The sequence below is a fragment of the Dendroctonus ponderosae genome, unplaced genomic scaffold, assembly GCF_020466585.1.
Source record: "Dendroctonus ponderosae isolate FM_Combo_2020 unplaced genomic scaffold, Dpon_F_20191213v2 Dpon_F_20191213_2, whole genome shotgun sequence".
NCBI lineage: Eukaryota > Metazoa > Arthropoda > Insecta > Coleoptera > Curculionidae > Dendroctonus > Dendroctonus ponderosae.
Genome location: NW_026018165.1, coordinates 11,990,820 through 12,016,331, shown reverse-complemented (window position 1 = coordinate 12,016,331; position 25,512 = coordinate 11,990,820). Strand labels below are relative to the sequence as shown.

General features: G+C 33.2%; 2 protein-coding genes across 3 annotated transcripts in view; one reads left to right on the top strand and one right to left on the bottom strand.

Annotated features, from left to right (window-relative positions):
* The window catches only part of LOC109544479 (nuclear protein localization protein 4 homolog), a 32,486-nt gene extending 6,977 nt beyond the window's left edge, over nt 1-25,509 (top strand). Inside the window, exons 9-11 of the mRNA XM_048664048.1 lie at nt 23,041-23,214; nt 23,912-24,156; nt 24,657-25,509. Of these exons, the coding sequence (XP_048520005.1) occupies nt 23,041-23,214; nt 23,912-24,156; nt 24,657-24,792 (555 nt within the window). The 3' untranslated portion in view covers nt 24,793-25,509. The remainder of the gene's footprint in view (nt 1-23,040; nt 23,215-23,911; nt 24,157-24,656) is intronic.
* Nucleotides 390-20,706, bottom strand: LOC109544478 (tripartite motif-containing protein 2). 2 transcript variants are annotated; one of them, XM_048664049.1, is made up of 5 exons: nt 20,366-20,706; nt 4,673-4,986; nt 3,733-3,918; nt 2,671-2,800; nt 390-2,615 (listed from the first exon to the last, which is right to left on the bottom strand). In XM_048664049.1, exons 2-5 carry the CDS (start codon nt 4,976-4,978, stop codon nt 1,576-1,578), a joined length of 1,662 nt encoding a protein of 553 aa, XP_048520006.1. In that variant the 5' UTR covers nt 4,979-4,986; nt 20,366-20,706; the 3' UTR covers nt 390-1,575. The 2 variants fall into 2 exon arrangements, with proteins under 2 accessions (XP_048520006.1, XP_019770245.2); XM_019914686.2 differs by lacking the exon at nt 20,366-20,706 and adding an exon at nt 17,950-18,189.
* Nucleotides 25,510-25,512: the final 3 nt, after the last annotated feature.

Genomic DNA, 25,512 nt, shown 5'->3' with positions numbered 1-25,512 from the left:
CTTTCAAAAAATAATTTTTTGTTACGGTATTGAAGAGAATCGTTAAAAAACGATCCCATTCCTCCTAGATATTGAAATATTTAGTTCAAGCTCTGTACTCTAAGGTTGCAAATATAAATTCGGTCCAATATGACCATGCGTGAACCTTAGATAACAAATTTGTGATACTATCTATATCTGCATGTCTAACTGATCCACATAAACGCAATGGTAAAATATAATTCTCACATTTTTCTCGATGCTCCTTTACATTTTTGCTTACAACTAATCCGCGAGACGTTCGGGTATGATATGCACGTTCGATTTGGAGATAAAATTCGTTGGTTTCGGCTGATTTTGGTACGGTTAGTATGATTTGACAGTTAGTGCAAAAGCATTTAAAACGAAAATGCGATAAAAAAAGGATGTATTTTGCAAAGCTACAAAAATACTAGCATGTTTCGAATCAAAATATTATACGTTCTACTGCTTGGTCTCGAGAGAACGTTTTCTATATCACCAAACAGTCTTTTACGATCTGTTACGACTTCTACTATTAGGCCTTCCTTGGACAATATTTCTCATTCGCTCAAATATTCACATTGAAAGCTTTCCCTGTTATACATTAGCAAAAATAGTAAATATAAAGTATCACAAATATATCAAATTTGCCAAATCGAAATAATACACGTTGAGTTAAGTTTTCATTTTGCACTTATTCAAATTGCGATTGAATGTAACTGTATTAAAGTAGTAGTATTCGTAATTATTTGAATACATCAATTTTCTAGTGCAATGCATACGTTGTTCCTGTTTGTGCAAAGTATATATTTGTGATACTGATGTGAAACGAATATGATAGTCGAACCAACTTTATCAACTCCAGGAAAGTTAACATATAAATGGTTCAGCAATGCAAATCGGTTGCCAAACGCATATACAAATAATATAATAAATACAGAATAAGGAAGCGTTTGTGTAATAAAAAAATTGATATATCCTACAGAACCAATGCTACTAGAATATATTTGTTTCCTAATAAACGGGTTCAAAAATATAAAACTTTCCTATGTATTCGTTTCCGAATCAATGCATCCACGCTTTTCTTAGACTCTGATATCTTTAACACCTTCCCTCTCGTTCTCTCTGTAGACTAACGTAACAAAGATTATATATTTATATAAACCTAATTTCAGAAGCTAAAGATCGACAACAATAAAATATATCCGTCCATATGCTCTTTCGATATCTATTATTTAATACGAAAATATAGATATACATATATTTCGAAATTCGTTTAAGCTTAGAATTACACCATTTGCGACGATGTTTGAAGCTACACATAAAAACATCTATCATTAAATACACCAAATATTTTTTCTTAAGTCTAAGTAGTTTAGCGGTACCCCATCGAGCGCAATATTACTAAAATATACGATTCTCCATACGAATTATTATGTATTTGGCAAACAGCTCCCCTGATTCAATCTACTCTGACTTTGCGTTAATATAAGTTTTTTAAATCATAATGTTTGATTATGCAGTGTTGTTATTGTCACACCTATAGATCTAACACTACGTAGCTACTCTAAACACTTACTGAAGTTTGCCACATTTCGATATAACGATATTTTTAGTCGGTTTTCCTGCTGTGTCCCCATAGGTGCTAATTTTTTCAACTAATTCTATACCTTCTACAACGTGACCGAAAATTCCGGTAAATCCGCGCATTTCCTGTAATATAATCCTGAACTGGGAACCTACCATTCCCAAGTTATCGTGACGTTTTTGAGTTCTTCGCATTCCCACTGTGCCGCGCGACGCAACAAGCTTAGTGTCATCGGGCAAGAAGTATGATTCTTCGAAAATCGATCTACCTCCCCTACCGTTATTGAGCTCAAAGTCGCCGGTAATAACGCTTTCTCCTTCCCAACACTGGAAAATTTGACAACCTTTATACCCCATTCCCATTTCCCCAGTAGTTAACACGGCGAAATTCTTTGCCATCTTTGGAGCAGCATCAGCTCTCACTTCGATGACGATTCTACCCATTTGGGTGCCGTTTACTTCAATATTAAAGAAATATAACGGACATACGTTGGAGGGTTGGCGCAGCTGTGGGGAGGGCATCATCGGTTGCATCATCAAATTATTATCCTGATAGATGTTTTTAGGTGTAGCGACGAACTGGGGAGGATTATGCGCATGGGCGAGGTAGTTCAAAGGAGGTACCGTGTTTAAGGTTTGGTGGTTTTGATTATGGTTTTGGTAATCGAGGACCCCGTTAATCGGTTGTTTAGATAACACGTGACGAGAGTATAGTTGGGACATACAATAATTCGCTAAGAAAAGGATGGGGTTTTGTTGCGAAGGAGTCAGAAGTCGGGAATTCCCCGGGAACAATGCTTCGCCGTTTTGGATGCTGCTGAGCGCTTGCTTCAGTAACTGAAAGTCGAAGATCACCGATGAGTTTCGAATGAGGTCATCCAGTTGACATTGCAGGTACATTTCATGATAGCGCAACTGAAGACGGTGCTTCTCCATGTTGACGTTCGCGTTGATACTGTGCACGTCGGACAGTGTTTCTGCCATCGATAGGTTCAAACGGAGTTTCGCCAAAAGATCACGAGTCTCACCTGAATTTAAACTTTCCGTGTTGACGAGAGAATGCCACGAAACACAAATGCTTACCGATTTCGAAGTGAGATGCGTTATTCGTTAGGTCGGCTTCGACGTGAGTTTTTAACGTTACACACGCCTCAAGAATCTTCAGCAGGAATTCGCGCTGCTGCTTTGCCAGTCTTTGTATCTCGGAAAGCATCTATAACGGTTAAATACAATTCAATGAACAAGTTTCCATTGACCTGAAGTCGCGTTTGAGGCAACAGACTAAACAAAACTGTGAAGATTTTGGAAAATGTATTCTGGGGCTCCAAATAAGATTCTTTCTTGGACGAATATCATGACGAAGTCACGCCTTTACTACCAGAAACTTTATGACCTAGAAAATAACTTTCATGTGTAATAATGATTAAAGCGGGTATAGAAACAATAAAATTGAATCCTAATAAAAGGGAAATTTAACAATGACTAAAATTTCAAGATTGGCAACAGGTTTACGATGAGTAACTGAAAGAGCAATGCGTTCAACAGTACATGCCAACATGGGTTATAGAACAATTATTTGAAATAACACCTGGACGGGTTTAGGCACTTCTATTTTAATAAAGAATATGCTTTTATTATGATGTTTTAAGCTTTAGAAGCCGTAGAATTACGAAAAAAAAAATATTTAAAATACTTTATGGTTCCCAGTATGTAGTAAGTTGATGCACGACTTTGAGGAGAGGAAACTTGTGCAAAAATAATATTACATGACACTGAAATCTGAAATCATTTGAGTTGTTGTTCCAAAAAAAAACTAGAAAGAAGATAAGAAATATTTTTTAGCACAAACTCTAGGCAGGATGGAATCACCTACAACGTATTTAGAGTACTATATTTAGTGTTATTATTTCTCATACCTACAGAAATAATTGCATATGCATTATGATACCAAGAAGAGATGTAACTAAACCAAAAGATCTAAATGGGAAAAGAAAGCCCTGAGTTTTCATACAGTGTCGGCGGGATATTTTTCAACCAGGATAATATTGAATATAAAGCAGAGAGCAAGAAACAAATTGCAATTGCTTGAAATGCTATAAAGATAAGCAAAATGAGTAGTTCTCTGACTACCAAAACGACTTTTACCTTGTTCATCGATGCCAGGTCGATTTGCATTTCCGCCACTAGATGCTCTTTGGCTTCAGTTTGAGATTTAACTTTGTGAGTGGCGTGCTCAGCGGTCGCCGCGCATGCTCTGCAAAGTGAGGTACCGCAGGTATGACACCATAGAACCAGAGGCATCGCATGCGTGTGGCAGTTTTCCGAACCAATCTAAATTGATTGATTTTTTTGGTGAACAAAAAATTACAATGTGGTGTATTAAAACACCATATCTTAGATATTCAATTTAACTGTACATGCAAGCTATTCGGAATATTTTTTATTCCAAAACACTTTTGCTGCACAACAGAAATTTGTTTGTGTTTTTGCAAGTTTCTTTAAAACTTATCTTAAATATTAATCTCAGATTATTCACCTGGGTATTATGGGTCTTATCGCGTAACCATAAGAAATTTTATTTAATATGTCTTTAGTTAATTGGAATAAAAATAACTTTTCAATAGAAGCTGTAAATGCGGAAGATATATTTGTATTTCAGTACGCTTAATAACTTTTTGTTCAAATGATACTTCGTGATGCATTTTATGGAAAAATGTAATTCGTCTATAAGAAATATCATGAAACCAATATCAATTCGAATCCAACAAATGGAAATAAAAACTACGCTTTCCGGTAAAAATTTAAATTTGATCCATCGCTACTAAATAATCGAAGCTTGATGTTTGGACTCAATTGACGACGTTTCCAAACAAAATGATTTATTTGATGTCCTTCGATGGTTTACAGGGGTTTTTCTGGGCGCTTCTTGTTTTCGCAACTTAAATAATTATTTATCATACCTGTGCACCGGTTTGTCAAGTTAAAAAAACGTTCAAGTTCAATGTAAACTAAAACCAAAACTATTGAAAAACACTCTTATTTTGTAAATGTTTTTTAAACATTTCTGAAAGCATGTTGTTCTTACCTTAGGCGTTATTGGTGTTTTATCGGGAGGTTTTATGCCGATATTCAACTGGGAAAAGTTCTTCGCCAAACAGAGTACCGGAGTGTACGTGGGCAACGACTCCGGGCCCAAATCCCCCAGTTCGGTTTTTTTCCAGCAGTAAACGCAATATAATTCGTGGCCCTTGGTGAGACTTGTGCGTGTGCACTGTAAACAGAAGTAGTGTTTGCACGAAAGCAGCTTCGGGCTCAGTTCGGAATCGTTAAATTTCTGTCTGCAGTACCCACACACCATCAGCTCTTCGAATTCTGATACAACGGGATCCATTTCTGAAACTGAAATCAAAAGTTAGGTGTTTAAATTCTTTCGATAAACTTATTTATGGTATAATTAATATTGAGACAACTTGTCGGTTATAGTTCAGACCGGTGATTTTTTGCTTTTGCTTTCGAGCGAAACACTTTTGAGGTTGCAACCCACTCGTGCTTGCGACGTCAAACAGATACTCTTCTAGAAGCCCGAAAACTTCCCCAGTTTCGAGCAATGGCAACGAAAGTCGAAATTTTTTAATATTATTCAAACCATTTTAATTTTCCAAAGGGCAATCAAAATGAACGACTATTGTCTTCCTGAAAACACTATTTTTTTTAAATATCTTACACATTACTAATCATAGCTAACTCATTCATTAAAAAAAAAGTTCATAAGTTCACGATGCGCAATAAAAAAGCGATTTTTTTTCGGATAACTGATTGAATTGGGAATATTAGCAAAGGTGAAAGTTGACCTTAAATATTCAAGGGATACTTCCTTACGTAATTTCCCATTGTTCCCCTTAGTAATATTTCAAAATATGTCCTCGATTAAATAAAATATATCATAATGACACTTCCTAACTGTAGATTAGAACTTTAAGGCCCATTTAGGTATTTGCTTGAGAGCGTGCGAAGCTGCTGAATATATTCATCGCCATGTTTCAACCACTCGGAATAATTTTATTTCCCGATTACTTAAGAACGGCAAACCTAAACAAAAACGTGCTTTGCACTAAAAGCTCGTCTGTTTATTCAGCTTATCGATTAATTGAATATATCTTAATTTTTCATAATGTCTATTTCGGTTTTTCCTGAATGTTTTCCAGTTCTCAGGGTTTCAAACGGCTTCGTTTTCCTACTGTTTTATATTAGATCGAATGTCCCCAATCCGTCCTAAATATATGGTATTATTAGACAATATGAGGTATATGAGATCGATCATATCCAAGGTTGCGTATTTTTATTATTGGTGTATTTTTGTAATTTACAAGTCTCCTGCAACTTAACTAACAGGTATGATGACGAATGGTATTAATTCTTGTGCAGTCTGGTTTTACGAATTTTTCTTCCACCAAAAATGCCTTAGTTCGATAGCACAGTAGGGGCTTTAACCATATACATGGGCATATAAAACCACTTTGTGTTACACATAACTATATAACTCATTGCTTGGACAAGTCTTTTAAATGTTAGTTTGGACTAACAAATTTTAGCAGTTGCGTTGCTTTGTCGCCTGAATATTATTTTCCCATTAATTATAAGTCAATGTAAACATATAATTACATGTTTAATGATTGGAGGCAAACATCACGTGGTAAAATTCACGTGCTATGTGTTTTGAACATTAACCAGCAGTTAAGTTCGTCGCACAAGATAAATTTGAGTATCATTTTTTCTGCATCATGTGGCTATTGAAAAAGTAATGTTTCGCAGTTTAAAGAAACAACATTCTCAAATGAAGTGTGTTAGAAAATCTTTATTTATTTAAAATTATCCATCTGAATATTATACGATAAGTAAACGTTGCGAGGATTTGCAAAATTACCAATACAGCCATTTGTTTTAGTTGAAAAGATGTTGGATGGTTGAAACTGTATTTGTTCAGACTGGTATTGAAACTACTAACAGCCAAACTTTGGTTGGTAAACCCGATTATTTCCCTTGTTGCACTCTTTTATTCTTTGGACATTCCAAGAAATGGACTAAGATTTTAGAAAGCCGCTTTATTTTTAAATAGTATTATAATACAAAGTGAAAAATGTTAAAAGTAACATATTTAACTCATAATCTCGTTTTCATTAACTTTTGCTTCGAACTGAACAACATTTTTACTCAAGCATAAGATCTTATACACTAATAACAATGTACAAGCAAGACTATTAGAGGAAGAAGAACTTGAGTTGGATATTTAATGTTGAATGTTCTATTTGAAAATTATCAAATATTTTATGTCAATTTCTGAATGTATTTTAAAAAATCTGACAGAATTTTCGCAGCAATCGTGAGAGCTGATGCATTTACTTACGCGAAAAGTGAAGCAAATTAACTGCTAAGGGAAGTTAAGGAAGTTATTTAACTCGCAATATCAGATTTTTAGAACCATTTTTCGCATTAATGGGCATCTAAATTGAATTTCACCCGTAACAGTGTTAAAAGTCCAATGATTATGTGGCACTAGGCCATAGTTGTTCGTTCTAAATATATATTCCATTTGTTTAACTATTATTACCCAAGGTCAAAATTGATTATTTTAAAAAATGCATTTTAAGCATTTCCTTATTTGCCTGCAGCTTATGGAATATGGTTTTTACACTTCATTGACTATTTTCAAGGTTCAATTAAAAGTTAAACCAAATGTTTTATGGTGCTTCAAGCATCTGCTCTAACTTTTAATCCTGATCTGTTTAAATGTATGTACATATTCTTGCAGCAACTGCGCTGGTTGTTTGAATTATTTTCAAAGTTTACAAAAAGCTCAAAAAGTAGTTTCAGTAGCTTTAAAGTAGGTATGTAGTGCGTGACAAGATAACACTAAATCAAACAATTACTTCTATTGCTTGAGGGATGAGACAAGTGGCAAAAAGAAACCTTTTTGCATTTAATTTCTTTGCTAATTTTAGGGGTTTAGTACTACCCCATAATAATAAACGAACCTTTTTATTTATGTTAATTTTAGTTCTTCCCTCTCGCTATTCAAGTGCGTGGTTTTGTTTACTACGGCTTATTCAAGGTGTTTTGTAAGTACGTGATGTACAGAGCAATAAGGCATTTTTTTCAAAAACATCAAAATGTTATTGTTTGACCATGCAATGTTTTCATTCAGTAAATAATCGCTACTGCATTTTAATTTGTTATAATTACTCGACAAGTTGGTTGCCGTTTTCAGTATCGTTTAAATATTTTTGCATTTAATTTATGTTGAAAATGGTTCAACCTAGCGCAAAAACTACAACATACTAAAATAACTTAGTAACAAACTCCTGAACGGACAATTTAACGCTAGTTACATATCATTGGCCTACACTTTTATGTACCTTTTTACAAATCTTCGTGAATAGTCGTAACATATATTTATATTATATTGAGTAAATTGAACCCGAGTTAAAAATTGAACAAACATTTTAAAATCTTCATTTATTAGAAAGAACGCGATTCTGAAGAAACCAATCAATCAAAATAACACGGTTGAGTTGGGAGCACAAAAAATGCTGTTGGGTTCATAAGTCATTTTGGATTGGAGGTAAAACTATAAAACGCTTGTGACTGCATTCATTTGTCCTCGTTGCAGTATTTAAGTTTCTGTAAGTTTTTCATCAATTCTTATTGTTGAATATTAAATGAGCCGAATCTAGTTTTAAAATCTAGATACAAATTTTATTATATTTATTCTTATGTGCATAAGATTATTTAGTAAGTAACATCGTTCATTATGTAACTCTCAATTGTTTAACTTAATTCACGACGCTGTAGATAACACAATCTTATAGATATGAAAAACAAGCATAGAAAACTTCATTGCAAACGTTAATTGAAATTACGCTTAATTCACTGCTGTCCATTTCGTTTCGCAGTAAACAGAAAATCGTCCGAACCACCGAGTTATTTACAAAGCTAAAATGGGAATAAATTTGTTGGGTTCCTAATTTTTCATCGTCACAGTTTTACACAAATGTATCGAGATGCATGTCGGTTTTAATCAAATTCGCTCGTCAATTATGTATGTAGGCCCGATTATACTCTTTTTAAACGTATAGGTCATAATGTCAAGGATTTCGCATTAAAAATAGCTGGTAAAAACCGTTCTTTAGACGAAAATGTGTTTGGGTCATAAAACGTTAACAACATTTAAGAGAGCTGTTAAGAGAGATATGAGTAAGTCATTTCGGTAAATATTTGCTCTTTGCCGAGTTTTGATAAAAATCCGACAGTAAAATGCAGATTGTAAGGTCCCGTCGAACATGCACACCTTCGAAATTTAATACCTGGGAGCGGTTGTAAAGGTATTCGATGGGATTATCTAAATGCTATTGGTAAAAGTGGTAAAATGTAGAAGTTGTGATAGTGCACATCTCGAATTTTTAATTTAGAATTTCAGTAACCCAGTGGAGCGTAAAACTTAATATTTTACCATCAATTTAACGATTACCCCTAAGAATACCAGGAACAACTGTTAGAGTTAATTTATGTTATTGAATACGCAAAGATTGGCTAGTAATTATAAGTACGTAAGTTTCGTTGTAAGTTTCAATTTTGCCAATTTGGATATTATTTCTTGATGAAATTTTTCAGCCAATAATGTCAAATGCAGTTTTGTACACATGATTAATAACTTATATCTTCTTTTTTTTACTGTTATGACAATCAAGTGATGCTTCCTCAATTTTCATATTATAGAAACTGATATTATGAAAAATGTATAACACTTCTTCTACCCCTTGCAACTAGTATGGAAAATCATTCACGAACGGTAAACGGAAGCAGTCTTCCAGGATACTACAATAGACTTTGAGACAGTTCACAGTCTGACCCTGAATAAAGCTTTCAAAACTGAAAAGCTGTTTAGATATTCCATTTGATAGATCATTAATCACCGGCTACGGGGCTGGAAAAGGCAAGATTATAGTGGATTTAGACGACGTTAGGATTTGAAAAATTGTAATCGTGAAAACCAACAAAAAGTGGATAAATATTAACCAAGAATCAAGCAATAACAAGTCAAGGATAAATCGTGACAACTGTAGATCTCCAGCATGATTACTTTGATCAGATTTTAGGCATACAGAGTTTTTTGTTTGCCGCTATCACACACGTGCATTCTGAAGATTTGCCCCAACGACCGTGCCATATTGATCACAAAAAATGATAATAAATGCATGCATTTGACGGTATAAGTTTTGGCTGAATATCATGGAAATACCTACTTTCAAAGGAGATTTTTTTACTGAAACTGAATAATGGGAGTTACATAGGCTTGAAACTGAAAAAAATACTTGAAATATGATATGTGATTTAGTTTTCCGATATTGCGCGATTAACCCATTAATTTATCTGATAAACCACTTAACAAATTCAATAGACACATAGGCCTAAAACTCGATTTTTAGTTTTTCTTTGCCATTTTTTCAACAGAACAGATTATCCTCATCCGCGATGGGTATACCGCTTAAATACAGGTACTTATTAAAGCTATTAACAATTCAATGAATTTAGAAACTTGGCTCGAATTTTTATAATTTATTTGTACTGTTTCTGCGTATTTTTTTCGAAATTTACTAGAATATTTGATCCGCCGGTTTATTGCGCCATTATTATTTTCGACATTGTTTTATTTGTTATATTTCTGCGTATGTTTTTCCAAATTTACTGGGATCAATTATCCGCCGGGGTTATTGCGCGACAAAATAATTTTATTCTAGTGATAAATTAATGCGATTAAGGCTTAATGAATTCAGATACGGCTGCTCTATTTTTTATTCTTGATAATTCTTCATCTAAACTTGATACTCGTATTTTCGTCTTGATTATTAACCATTTGCTTATACCGATTAATGTATGCGATTAGAACACTCAATTACTTCGGGTAAATTGATTTTTATAGATAAGTACGATTGTTGAATGTCGGTATTTTGGGACATTTTCTATTTCTTATATTTTCGTATCATTTTATGCATTGATATAAATTCGCAACTGTATAAATTATCCTTCTCTGGGTCACCGCGAGATTAACAACGCTCAACTTCCGTGAAAACCGTCTGTAAACGAACTGTTTTTATTTATAGATCGCAACTTTAGTATTTTTTACCTATACTTTGTGCGAATTCTCAGGCGTAAAATGGCCTTTTTTCTTTACTAACTTCTCAGTTCAGGATCAGACTGATCTCTGATTTTTTTCCCGTGTATTTTCCAAATAGGTAACGACCAATATTTTGAGTTCTTTGATCTAAGTAGAGCATTATTTATTTCCAACCAACAAACTAAATAAATATTGGCTGAAATTTTGCCATGCATATACGCGCTCGACGGATTCCAAGGCTATTCGAACCAATAAATTGGCGTAACGAGTAACGAGGCCTTATTATTGTTATCTATTGTTTATGTTTTACAGTTACAGTTCACAACGGGTTGGAAATTCATGTTATAACAATTTTTCGGGCGGATACATTGCGCATTTTATCATCGCCCTAATATGTTTCAGATTACAGACCAACCGTGTGTGTGGTTTCAGACACATTTTCATTGTTTATTTATCGGATGACTTTTAATATTGATAGCTAGAAGTTAGTAGAACAACACCATATGTACATGACGTTTTTCCAATCCTTTTTTTAAGGTCAGCAAATGATTGGGCTGCTAAAATGCTTTCAGAAAAATAACAAACAATATGGGAATGATTCACATATAAATACATTTTACCCGTTATTACTTATGTGTAATCATCCGTTCTTTTTTCAATATTTATTGATATACATCCAGATTTTATTCTAGCTTTCAATAGGTAGTTATTAATTGGTTGGCTGATAACTTTTTGTCATCGTTAATTCTTCCTAAATTTGCCATTCGAATTCCTTTATATACTTTATATTCTGATATAAAGTAGGATAAAATTGTCTCGTAATCATTTTCGGAGTTTTAAAGTTTTTCTGATAAATCTTGTCTTCTTGTTCAGTGGTTATTTAGAGAACATCGAGAACAGCTTGAAGTAATTTCGGTCTAAGTTAAGGTTAAAACCAGTAGTCATACTGCAACACTTATTATGACGCGCTAACTTCTGCCCGTGTAAGACATTAGAAGCAATTTTAATATTAAAAATGTCATTTTATTTATTAAAATATATTTACATTAAAATAGCTCAATGTTTATGAGCAACTTAATAGTTTTAATACGTTTTCTTGCCAAAATAATGAATTGAGTTCAGCTCTAAATATTTGAGGAGCACTGAAAATCTATTTTTCGATTAAATAACTAATTTAGAAACGTATCCCAGTAAAAACAGTTTTAAGCACTCAACATAGGCTAAAACCACTAATAAATATAAATAAACCAAACAAACATCTAAATTGAATAAAACAATAATACATCAATATCCAGAACGGCAATTACAAATTCGTTTATTATATAAATTATTACATTGAAGTTGGCAGAATTAAATAAAATATAGTGGTGGAAACCTAATATTCAAATGAAAAAGTTGCACTGAGCTGAAGCAACTCATAGTCAGTAGTTTACGGCAATTTCAGTTAAAAAAATACAATAAGTTACTGAACAGACATAAAACTACGCCAAACAGTAGGTATTTTAACAACAAAAACACGAAAAGGGCGATCACCTACTCACATTGACAGAGATTTCAAAACATTGTTTGGAAACTTATTAATTAAGTTGCGCTTAATATAGAACATCCTTAACCCTCACAAAACTAAGAATTTTCATTAAGGAATATATAGGAATACTAAGGAAAGTCGAGCATTAGAGCTGCTAAAAGCGAAGCTAAGCCAAATCAATGATGAAAAATCTTTGAACTTAATTATTCGCAAATTAATTTGTATGCACCCCAATTGAAAAAAAAAACGTTTTGCTTTTGCAATGTTTCAGGAATGCTTATGTTTTCTTCAACCCACGAGATCCGAATAAAATACAGTCGACTAATTGAATATCAATAATTATACCTATAAACACTTGAAATAGTAGAGGGTTTATTTTCTCTCCGATACTTAATTATTGAATTTTTTATGACCGTATAAAGAGGAAACATTTGAAAAGCATAGTTTGGGAAAGCAATCCGCGACATTTTCATTCGACAAATTCATACCGAGTCCTTTTTTTTTAAACACATTCATCCAACCAAGTTTCATTTTGTGAACACCTTTCGTCCAACATATCGTGACATCAATTTAAACAGTTTGGCTTAAATCACAGCTTTCCAACAAAACTTAAAAACTGTTTTAGTTAGTCTTAGGTTTGTCGTCACTATTTGAAATAGTGGTATTTTTTACACTATAATAGTTCATAGTACAAGAACACAAGTTTCATAGTACAACAACACAAACACGAATTGTTAGAAGTACATGCAGGCCTAGTCTAATAAAGCAATCAATACGTTTTTCAAGTTTTGGCAAGGAACACCACCAAAATGGCAAATTAATTTTTCTGTTCATTTCCTCAATTTAAATTTAGGTTTTATTCCTGGTTAGTTTAAGCAAATCAGTCTATGCACATAGTACAGTCTGTTCTCGAAGTGCTTAAAAATGCAATGTTTATTGACAAAAAATGTTTATTGAAAATTGTGGTGCACGTACAGTCGATATTGGTTTTCACACGCTTCGTAAAATCGGTGCAAATAGATCTTATCGAAGTTGTTTATTAAATAGCTCAGGAAAGATTTTTTATTCAACAGACAAAGTTGTTGATGTCTTATAATGCCTCCCAACATGAGGCATGCTGCTTAATGTATTCTTAGCTTTATATGCGTGGAAGTAAGACTAAATATTTTTGGTAAAACTTTAGTTGGAGCCATGGTTGTGAGCTAATAAGACAATATTGTTGCTGACGATGAAAGATTTATTCAACTGTAGAATCTAGAAATTTAGACAAAGAATAAATTAAAAGTGATTGAAATAGTATATGAAATCGAAAGTAGACTATTCAGACAATTGTTGAATAATATTAATATCCTTCACATATTTTATTTGGTAGCGAGGAAACATTATGTCAAAAAAGTTAAAAATGAAGCAAGGCAAACATTTCCTTACTTAATTATCAAAGGTATATTGATTGTTGTCTTTTATTTGCCCGAGAAAATTGTGAGAAATTACTGCAACATTTCTGTTGCTAACATTACAAACATTACAAATAAAATACCACAAAATTGGCTTAAACGTACGCATTTTTTAAACAAAAAGCACAGTGAAAGCCAAACTGGGGGACTCTGTAAGTCTCGTATATTTATTTAGCAATCAAACATTTTTTTGGACTTCGCATAAATCTCTATTCTATTCGCCTTTTAATATCGTTTGTTATCTTTTTTCAATTAGGCATAGATCAACGAGTATTTAGCTGATAATATTGAGACTAACATTATTTACACGTGCGAACGAAACACATTGTTGCCAAATGTATGATTATGTTTTTTGTAAATATTTCAGTTCTTATTGAAAACTCTACTATTTTTTTTTTGTATTCCCTAAATACTTCCCGACAATATCTGCGAATCCGATTTTAAATCATATTGCTCTATGACACATTGCTTGTTATCAGACAGTGTTAAACTGTGAATTAAAATATCAGCTTTCCATCAACCGCTAGGTTTGTCACCTTGAAATTCCTGGATCTTCACTAAGACCAGAATAATCATAAAAAGAAAACAATGTAACACTACGGAGGAGATTAAAAAGGACATAAAATTGCGACTAAAGATAGCGTCAACGACGATTTCAATTCAATTAACTGCTTGAAGTAATGAGATCTGCGATTAATAATTTAAGGGCGAAATTTGTCGCAAACTTTTCTTCACTTTAACTATTCTATTTTACTATTTGCACAATTTCTACGTATTATGCAACTTCGGGCCATTGCACTTAAAGCTGACTGTACGATAAAACTTGAACTAGAATTGGAATAACAAAAAATTTACCATAAAACACAGGTTGTTAACATGCCATCTCAGAACCTTCAGATTCAAGGTAGCAATAAGTATTTTAGAAAAGATCCTAAAAGCTTAATCTTGAAACACCCAAAACCTGCATTTTTTATAAACCTCTATGGGTAAAACAATCAGTAATTTCATTAAAAAAAACGATCATTGTTGGTACTTGAATTGGTTGAGCTTGATGCTCAACAATATTGCTTCATTAAAATACTTTCCACTGGCCTTTAATTGAACAATAACATGTATTTTTGGTTGAATTATTTCATTATGATATGCTCTATTTAATATAAAAAATAAAAATAAAGTCCAAAAGTAGTTATTTTTGTTTGATCCACCATGTACATCTGCGTTGTTTCAATTAATACCAATTTGGCTCAGTTCATGATATGCACCGATAGAGAAAAGTTCAGGGGTTTAAATCCAGCAAGCGTTTAAATCCCGTAACACGTTTGCATATCAAGTGATATCATCAATATTATTATGTATAAATGTAATTAATATGGTTTTTTATATAAAAGAAAATCCTGTAAGCATGATAAAAAGGAGCTTTCTGAAATTTGTATCCAGAAAAAAGACTGGGAAAAGAGAACAAATATTTTCTTGCAAGGCAATCGAAAAGTTAACTCCTGTTCCGTTTTAGCAAGATATCAGAGCTTCCCTTCGCATGTTTCCACAGGTCAGGCGCTGTTAATCGTTATTTTTTCAACGCACAATCGAGAAATTTATTTTTTCTCTACTTACTCTATTTTTTACACTTTTAAAGATCTATTTTTTAGGTACATTTTCTGCCTTTTTATTTTCAATACTTTAGGCTTCATCTCCAACATTTACAGTTGTAACCCATTGTAAAACAATGAGTTTGCACTAAACAAATTTGTTTGTATCCAACAAATGTTCATATATCCATCCATACAATAAAAAAATGTGTGGGTTACTTAGCATAAAAGCCGTGTTCTGTACGGAGTTCAATGCGAAATATAGGATGGAAATTTTTTTAAAGTAAAGCATTATCATTTTTCAAACCAGCTAATCATTTTCTGCCGATTTTGTTTAAATATTTGGGTTTGCTGGCGCTCGTAAAACGTATTTCTGCTTCATTTTTCTTAGTTTGTTATTGTTAATGCAATTTCTGGGCATGGCATTCTGTCTACATTCGTTTTTTGTAAACTGTTTAAGAGACTGTCTAGACGCAAAATGTGTTTCCATGATTTAATGAATTAAGCGATTTTTGTAAAGGATTAACCATTTCGCAATAAATGGATAAATTTAAGATTTATTCTGGTTATTTATCACGAGTGTCTTTTTAAATCGCCTCAAAATTTAACATTTCTATATGCCACCATAACATTCTTAAAACCTTGCAAAGGCTGCAGAGCTACTCGACAACTGCAAAACTGTCAAAAAATAAATACAACCCATATTAACAGACATAAAAATGAATGTGAAAGATTCTAATCGAAAAGTTGCTTCGCAGTACAATTTAACCAATGGGGTAAAGTAAGCCGTAGCCCACTGAAAGCCAAGGACAGTTTTAACTGCAACCTTAATCTTTGTTATAATTGAAATTTAAGTCAAATTAATTAGAATTTCAGAAAATATGCCAATATTCTGTTTAATTGCTGCGACATCAAAAATATGATAGCATTTTCTTGTTTTTAACACTGAAATGCTAGTAATTAAAAAAAGGCAATAACATGAAATGAATTATTGTCATGAAAACGGTGCGTCTGAAAAATCATTAATTTGTAAGTAATCGTAATAAAAACTTCAGAATCCTAATCATTTTCAAGTGGTACGAAAACGTATTTCTCCGAGCATTGTTACGGTTTTGTTTCGCGAAAAGCCTTAAGTAGCACTAATATTTCGTTCACAAACTAAACAATTTATATTTTCATTTTTCACAGAAAGCTCATCTTCTACTTAGTGTTTCGGTTAAAAGGCTTTAATATATCTTTGGTCTTTAAATTTTATATGCACTTGCCTGAAAAATGCATTTCTTTCTATTAGGAAATACAGCCAGACAGGTGATTTAGTATTTGCAATTTATGTAGCGAAATGGAGCTGCCTGACCCACAGAAGTATCAACATTTTTTTGGGTTTTGTTCGCTTGATGCCTCTTTCATTGAAAATAACTGATTTAATGGAAACATGGCAATGGCATATTGAGTTGAAATTGTTATAGCAATATCGGACATGTAACATTTTTGCTCCAAACATAAAAATTTATTTGTAAATTAAACTCGGGGTAATTGCTTTGCCTTTCTTTACAGCACGAGCTGTTTTCGATTGTTTCGATTGAGTAAAAGGTAATAAAATTACGGAACCGTCGTCAGTCTGCAAGATCACATTAAAATATATAACGTCTCTCACTTATATTTTGTTTCATAATCATAAATTTGTGAACATTGAAAACATAACGACAAACTAAACTTGATAAATCCGAGACAAGTGACGAATTCAATATAAGTCGTAATTTACAAATACCGGTAATTCGGGAAATTGGAGCAATGACTAGGTAACAGAGCGCCTGAAACCAGTTGCTTTAAAATCAATAGAGTTCATGCCTGAGGCTCTTGTATTACGCAACAAGTTGAAATCAGCACATGATTTTTTTTGTATTTGGACTGCTTTTGTGGAATAATTGAAGCTTCTAAAATTGAGGAAGAGTGGAATTTAACATAAATATCAAGAAGACTTCTTCCGTTTTAATTGAAATTGTTCCACTGGAATTTCTTTATTCAATTTTTTCAGTGAAATAAATCATAATTTTTTTTATATTAGGTTTTATTTATAATTAATTTTGCGCTTGGAAATGTAAATAGAAAATTTTTGTTCAGATGTAGAAATCGTGGCAATTTTTCTTTTTTATACATAAATTCAACCGTAATTTCTTCTAAATAATAGCTTGTAATCATTGTAATCATAATACAAAACAACTGCAACAGATGAAGAACATAGAGAGGTCATAACTATTTGAACTTTACACAATAATTTTTGTATGAAATGAAAAAATTTTGTAAAAAGTTGTCGCTTTTTTATTTTTAAGTAATCAAATAAACCAAAATCTAATAATGCATTCTATCAATTCATCCAGAGCTTATTATATTTTCGTTTCAAACAAATTGTGGAGTTGTTATGAAGCTGAGCTATCTTTTATTATTTAAATGTTCTTGCTCTCGTTAAGCGTCAACGACGACACATTGTATATGCGATAGACTAGAAAATATAATATGCATTTATTTCCTTTTTTAGCTGTTTATAACATTTGCACACTCACAAACACAAACTCACCTTGCAACCAGAAATGAAACATTTAAAAGTCAATGCAAATTGCCTACCTGAATGAAGATGTAAACCTCCTCAATTGTATCACTTCGCGGTTTCACAGCTAATTATATATTTAAACATGTATGTCTTGAGAGAACAGACAATCTGTCCATTGGGAACAGTACACCTTATTACATAGTTGATGTTATGTTCCACTTTTATCAGCTAAATGTTGCTTGGAACTAAGTTGAATCGAAACGCGATTCTTGTTTTTTTATAACAAATTTACGTGAAGAAGTTGAACTGAAAAGCTATCTTGGAAACATGACTAAAACAATTTGAAATAAATCGCCCATATTTTTAAACTTCTGGTTTGGTTCGTTTGTATTCACTTTGCCTCATTACTTGTATGTTTTCTTTATTACTACTTCAACCATCCTTGCCAATTTCTTAATAATAGTTGATTGAAGAACGTATTGGAATGAATCTATTAATCTGTACAGGGTGGCCTGTCGTATTTCAGACATCATGCGAATAATAATTTTTTATTCATTAGTTTCTACTATACTTGGTGTCCCACAAAGAACGGATAGGTTTCAATAAAGTCTAAAATAGAAAATGTAAACTGTTGCTGATGAAATGTGAACGATGCATTTGTGTTAATCTAAACGATTAAGAATATTTCAATATAAATTGATTTTGGATCTCCGAACACGTACGTGTTTTTTAAGTTTAGACTCAAATTTATCACTTATTTGACCTGGGACATGATAGGATTTTATATCATCAGGTGAAAAATGCAATCATTTTCTCAAAATCAATATAATAACATCACACCTCTTAAATCAACAGTTTTCTAGATAATTGCGATTGGAAATACAAGTAGGCTGTTGTTTGCGTCCAATACTTCAAACTTAACAAAATGAACTAATATTAGTAATTCGAATCATTGGAACCTCAGACTAATTTATTAAGCGTTCAAAAGGTCTCATTTCCAAATTTCTCAAAATTATTTTTACTCAACTCGAATGCCACTTTTAACTATTTCTGTATGTTTTCTGAAACTACTTACGACATTGTTGAGAATTATTTCAATTCTTTCAACTCATTTTGACAGCTGTTTTACTAACTAATTAATAAATTACTGCATTGAGATGCCAATATCGTTCTCAGTTTGACCTTTTATGAGACAATAATCCCGACATACTGGATTTTTCGTAATCTATCACTTTTCAATACGACTGCTATCATTCTTGTAATCAATCTGGAAAATGGTTGATTTTTTACAAAGTACAAAGTTTTTTAGAAAGAGTTTACATTTTTCGCCCGATGATGTAAAAACTAATGGAAAAATGAAATTTAAATAATGGAAAAATTGAGTCGAGTTCTTTACTTACAAAAAAAAACAGGTTTGCTTCCGACAATTTATAAACAATTACATTGATTAAATAGATAATGTAATTTATTTTACAAAAATTAATGGAAGCTGTTTTACATTTTTTTTAAATTGTGTCCTATATCTTCACATTTTTTCCATAATATTTTGAAAAGAGTTCACCTGTTCGTTATTGGGCAGTATTAAAACCTGCCCTTGTTTTTCCTGTGGAATTTAATGTTTGAATAGTGTATAGGTGTTCCATTCGCGAGTGCAACTACCGATGGTGGCGCTGCGAAATGTCAAATTACTCATTTTTGAGTGACATTTGAGACTTGTCACACTTGTTTATTGAAGTTGATGATATTTATAAAACAATACTTACACACTTTTCGATTTGTTTCTATTTTTTTTAAAGTTTGCAAAAGTTGTTTAGAACAAAACAGAACAAATCAGATGTATGCATCAATGTGATACCAATGTCAGCAGAACAACTGTCAAATTACTACTTAACTTGTAGTTATAATTTTAGCCACCAGGGGGCGTTTGGACTTCTGAACTCGCGAATTAAAAAGCAGATTTTTCATAGATGTTTCACTTTTCTTAGAGCACATTGTACAGTTGAGGCTAATTTTGAAATGTGTCGTGTTTAGAACTATCTATTTTAGCAAAAGTGGGATAAGAAAAGATCCATTGGTTTTATCGTGCGATAAAGTATTTGTCAAGTTTAGAAGTAATGATGGGGTTAATGATTTTGTTTGTATTCCCGTAGTAATGACAGTCAAACCCTGATGTTCAAGAACGGTAGTGAATTGCGCCTCATTATCTTTTTAGCAGTAGTAAATAAGTATTTTGGGTCGATTAATTAAGTAACGATTAGCGGGCAACGAAGCAAATGTAGCTTGGCAATTAAACACCGACAAAACGACGCTGTTGCCAGAGGAATCGATAGAGTTGAGGAGAGTAGTTGGCGCCAAAATTCCCATTTGAAACAGGTAGAAATTGACAAACAAGTGGCTTTTGCGTCTTACATCACGTCAAAACATTCATGCAGACGATCATGTTTTGTGTCTGTCAGTATGTTTTTGGTTTACTTGCATGGAGGGTCTTACCGTTTTAAAACTATACGATGTGTAACACAGCCTTTGGTAAATTTCCGATAAAAAGCGATGCGATAATTATTTGGTCGTTTCTAATTAGGAAAAAACTGTAGTTCGGCAAAACGGATTTGGGTTTTCGTGTATTTTGTACTTAGGTTGCGGTCCGGAACGAAAACGGCTTATAATGCGTGTACTTTTCGACGTGTACATTACATAATAGTTGTTTAATGCCGACGGTATCGGCATTTGTACGAAAAAAACTTAAAAATATTAGTGGCCGCTACGCGATCTGCCACATCATGTTTACGACTGGTCCGTCGAGCTGCGTTTATACTTTACAGTTAAGTTAGGAACGGTGCGCCAAGAGATTGACACGTCTGATTGCCTGCGTCGCCGCTGACTTTACAAGGAACGCTCGCGCCGTTCCCAAATTCGCATTATCGATTCGCGCATTTCGAATTATTATCTAACCATTTCGTTCCAGCGACATCTGCTGTGTTCAAATCCCTCGATATTACAAATTGTACGATCTGCAGAGGTGCGATCGATTATCGGTCAATAATCGCAACGATGTTTTCCATCCATTTTTCAACTTGCTACTAGCAGCATTCGGACGAATATGCGTCGAAGTTCCGCCACTGCTTGAAATTGACGACCGAGGCAAAGCCGAGGGCGTCATGCACGCAGTGGCGGGCCTAGGGACGATACGATACTGGGAAAGTATCGATACTTACTCAAATGAGTAGTTACCGAATCATCTTGCGATACTACTCATATGAGTATTCTGAAAGTATCGATACTTACTCAAATGAGTAGTAACCAAATCGTCTTGCAATACTGCTCATATCAGTATTCGGAAAGTATCGAAACCATTACCTGCTCACAATTTTATTGACTGACTCGATATTGAGTGACTACGTATAATCGTCATAAACACATTTTAAGTATACATTTTCGATGAGTTTTTCAAGACCGAAATTAACTGTTACCGTGAATTTTAACTGTAAAAAAGCCGTTTAAATAAGGGATTGTAATAAAATTCTTGGAACATATTTTAATGCATTTATTGCCATAAGCTGAACAAAAAATATTATTTCTGAAGGCTTCCCAAAAAATGAGTTGCTGCAAATATTTCGGGGACAAGCTTTTTCTATTGTTTTAAGCCCACCAGCTTTAAGAAATATATATTCACTTATAAAAGTTAGGAAATACCATTTGCATGTCTCTCAATGGGTCACTTTTCAAAGATATTATTCAGTTCCATATTGTTTTGATCTCGGCAATAAGTTTTAAAACTGACTATTCAGAACCATTATTACGTATCTTTTTTATTCAAAGCACAATTTCACGAACCTTAGATATAGCTATTTTTACACTTGGTCATTTTAACATTTTAAAGCCTCTTCAACAATGTGATTTATTGTGTGAGCCAAACAGGGCAAATATTTCATTGCGCGTACGAATAGCTAGATAGAGCATATGCATTTTACTATTTTGAAGAAAAAGACATGTCACACCTAAGAAACCTCGTTCATTGTTCAATCCAAGTCCAAATGTCCAATTTGAGACAAATATTGTCAATCTTTGACAAAATTTAGCTTTAGCTATAGCTATACAAGCTTCATATTTTTTGTGAGTCATCTTTTACATCTTAAAATTAGGTTGAAGCACTTTCAGAAGACGTAAAAATCCTTCTCCTGCCACAATGTTGGAAGGCCGCAAATAATTGCAGACAAAAAACGCTAAAGCCTGCACTGTTTTGTTGTATTTTGAACATACCGCCAAAATAGAAACCAAAATTAAAACTTGTAAACTTGATGGCTGTGACATATCCAACTCAAGTTCTTCAATAGACTTCACAAAATATCCTATATCTTCACAAATATGTGTTCTGTGAGTTTGAGCAGTGTTTACACTTTTGATAATTCGATTCGATACGAGTACTTTATTTCGATACCAAGTATTGGTATCGAAAGAATGATTCAATTACCAAAGTATTCGGTATCGAAATCAGAAGAATGGAATACCTACTTGTATTTACTTGTATCGAATCATCCCTATCTAAGAGGCGGCACTTCACGTAAAGGTGTCATAACGCATATTGATCTAATTGATCTAGTCGTAATATGGTACCATATAAAAGTCAGGCTGGGTCAGTAAGGGCGTAAGGGTGACATAACTCACGTTTAATGATGTTTATCAATTTTCACTATTTTCAGCTCAGTTAAATGAGTCGATTGACAACAGTCTTGACTGTGACAGTGTTTATAGTTTTGATAATTTGATTATGTACGAGGATGCGATACTTCGATTCGATACGAGTACTTTATTTCGATACCAAGTATTGGATTTTAACAATACTTGGTTCGATTAGTAAATTACAATGCAACACGATTTCTTATTTTATTTCAAACGTACAAAAAATTATGAAAAATGTTTACGGGCTTTGAAAACTTAAGGGTATTTGCAAATTGCAATAAGAAGCTTTTTACTTTTTAGTTTTCAATCAAAAACGTATTGTACATTTTGCAAACATAACGTTGTACCATCTTAGATGTTATCGTTGTAGAAAGACTTTTTAAAAAACCTACTTGTAGAGAAATATGCTCGATGAATTCGACTATAAGTCGCTCCAAACGTTAACAGAAATGCACCTTTCGAGTAACACAGCGTTCTATTTGTTTCAGGAAAAAGACTCATATGGCAACGAAGTATCCAGGCTGGCCAGACCACTACCGGTAGAATATCTCTTGGTGGATGTGCCAGCTTCAACACCGGTTGTTCCTACATATACTTTCAATTCGGATCCATCCAAGCAACCCTTCCCTGTTGAAAATCGTTTTGTTGACGGTCATATTCAGGTAAGATAAAAAAAATGAACGAACATTTTAGTTCAGTTGAGCTCAATAAATGTTTATAGTACCAGGAGTTCGAAAACTATACTCTTAAAAAAGCCTCTGGTGGAAAGTTTGGTGGAAGGTGGAAGTTTCTTTCAATACCTTATACTTTTCCAGCTAGTTTTCACCGAGGATCAAGAAAAATAGTATTCAGTACGCGAGTTTCGACTCGAGCGTCAATTTCAAGCAGTGGAGGAACTTCGACTTTCGTCTCTTGTACCGTAATATACTATTGTAGATAAGTTCTATATTGTTGAGGCGGATTCATTTTTACAAACTTCTTTTTGGGTATTTCGCCTCAAAAATTTTTGTCTTTAAAAAAGACAGAATTTCCTCACGTCTTTTATTACAGATTGATAAATAGCACTATTTATCAATCTGTCTAAAACAAGTAGGGTTTACCAAGGTCTATTTACGTTTTACTCTCGACAGTTGCTCTTAATAGGAAAATAAATGAGCTTAAGAGCCCTTAACGAACAAAGGGTTAGGTCGTCATGATACATTATTTTAGTTCCCTCTACTTGTTATAAATCTCATTCCTTACGCAAGTGCTTAAAATGTCACTCTGTATATTTACTAACCCAATTAAACTATAACTTACTAACTAACATACTGTTTAGGATGATCAAGCACGTTTTTCTAACATATATACTCTTTTCAGGATTTCAATGCCTTGTCAACATACCTGCAGCAATTTGCATTTGACGAATTTTACGAAGCAATAAACGATTTCCATTTGCTGCTCTACATCGCTACGATGGATATGTTGCCAATGCGCGAAAATCTCGAACCCCTGCTCGAGGCCCTGAAGAATAAAGATAGAAATGCAGCAGTCGAGTGGTCAAGAACCGAGCAATGGGCCACTTTAGAGCAATTGATCGCTGCCAGTTCTCCACCTCCTTCAAGGTAAGAAACCCACAAAATTCACCTCTTTCAATGAAATTATCACGTAAGTTATTGCATTTTGTTTGTCTCCAAATATTGCATCCAATTTAAAGCATTGAATTAATATGTTTTTCACAAATTGTTTGGTTTTTTTGTTATAAATTGGAATTGGCTAAAAGTAGGTATATTATGAATGAATCATTCGAATCTTCACTGCCTTAGAAAAGTGCCTTTTTCTCACATTTCGGTTAATAGTGTCTCCAACCGTTTTTAAATAAGAACTCGTAATGTCTTGCTCTTGAATCTACCGTCGGTTTCAAGATCTACACTGAATTTTCAACGTATTTTTTTAACTGGGTTAATTCGAACTTAACCAGTTTTTATCAGAGAAAAATGAGACCGTATGTGCAAACATACATATTGTTGCACTAATTTACTGACCATGATTAATTAATTACTTACATTAGCAATTTCATGCTAAAGCTTTAATTTTCTTGGTTACAATTGGTTCTTTTTTTCAGACCTGGAAGTGTGGCTGCTACCGATACAAGTCCGGCCCGCACTGGACCTAAATGGCCCTGTCCATTTTGTACATTCATTAACGACGCTGAAGTGCAAACTTGCGCAATGTGCAATTTGCCCAGGTCTCGAACTTAAGCGTTTTCAACGCTAGTCTCATTTTTGCTTTATTCCTGTGTTATAGCGTATTGTAGTTGCTTTCTGGAAATCCATTTGTCGGTCATTACTGACTTTTGTACATGAAATTACTATTAAGACGGGGTGTTGATTGCAAAATCTGTTTTATATCCGTATAAAACTTACCTATTCTTTTCTCGTAGGCCGTAAGCAGAACGTTTTGATTTATTTAGACACTTAAAGAAAATGTGAGAACTACAGGTAAGTCTGAAGGTTATTAACGAATAAACGTTTCGAATAGTAGCCACTCGATTTTCTGTATCCTAATATGTACAGCGTATCTAGTTTTCTATCATTCTATTTTTTATAATTTTTAAGATATCCATCCATATTTTGTTTGCATAATTTTTTATGCATTTCATGAAAGACATTTTTATTTTTTTTAGCGATGCTTAATATTTTTTTCAACTATATTAAATTGTGAGATGTATCTAGAATACTAGCGAAAATTGGACACCCTGTACATTGAACGATCAACGGTGTGTGTTATGCAATTCCTCCGCTGCATAGGAAATGAAACTGAAATTTGACTTACATTTTATAAAAATACAGCCATCTCAATGTATTTATCTATCATGTAAATACCTAATATACCTTCTATTCTTCTGTGTAGTTATAAGAACATTTATATTAACTTATATATTATTGAATGGTGAAATGAATAAATTTTTAAACATTTTT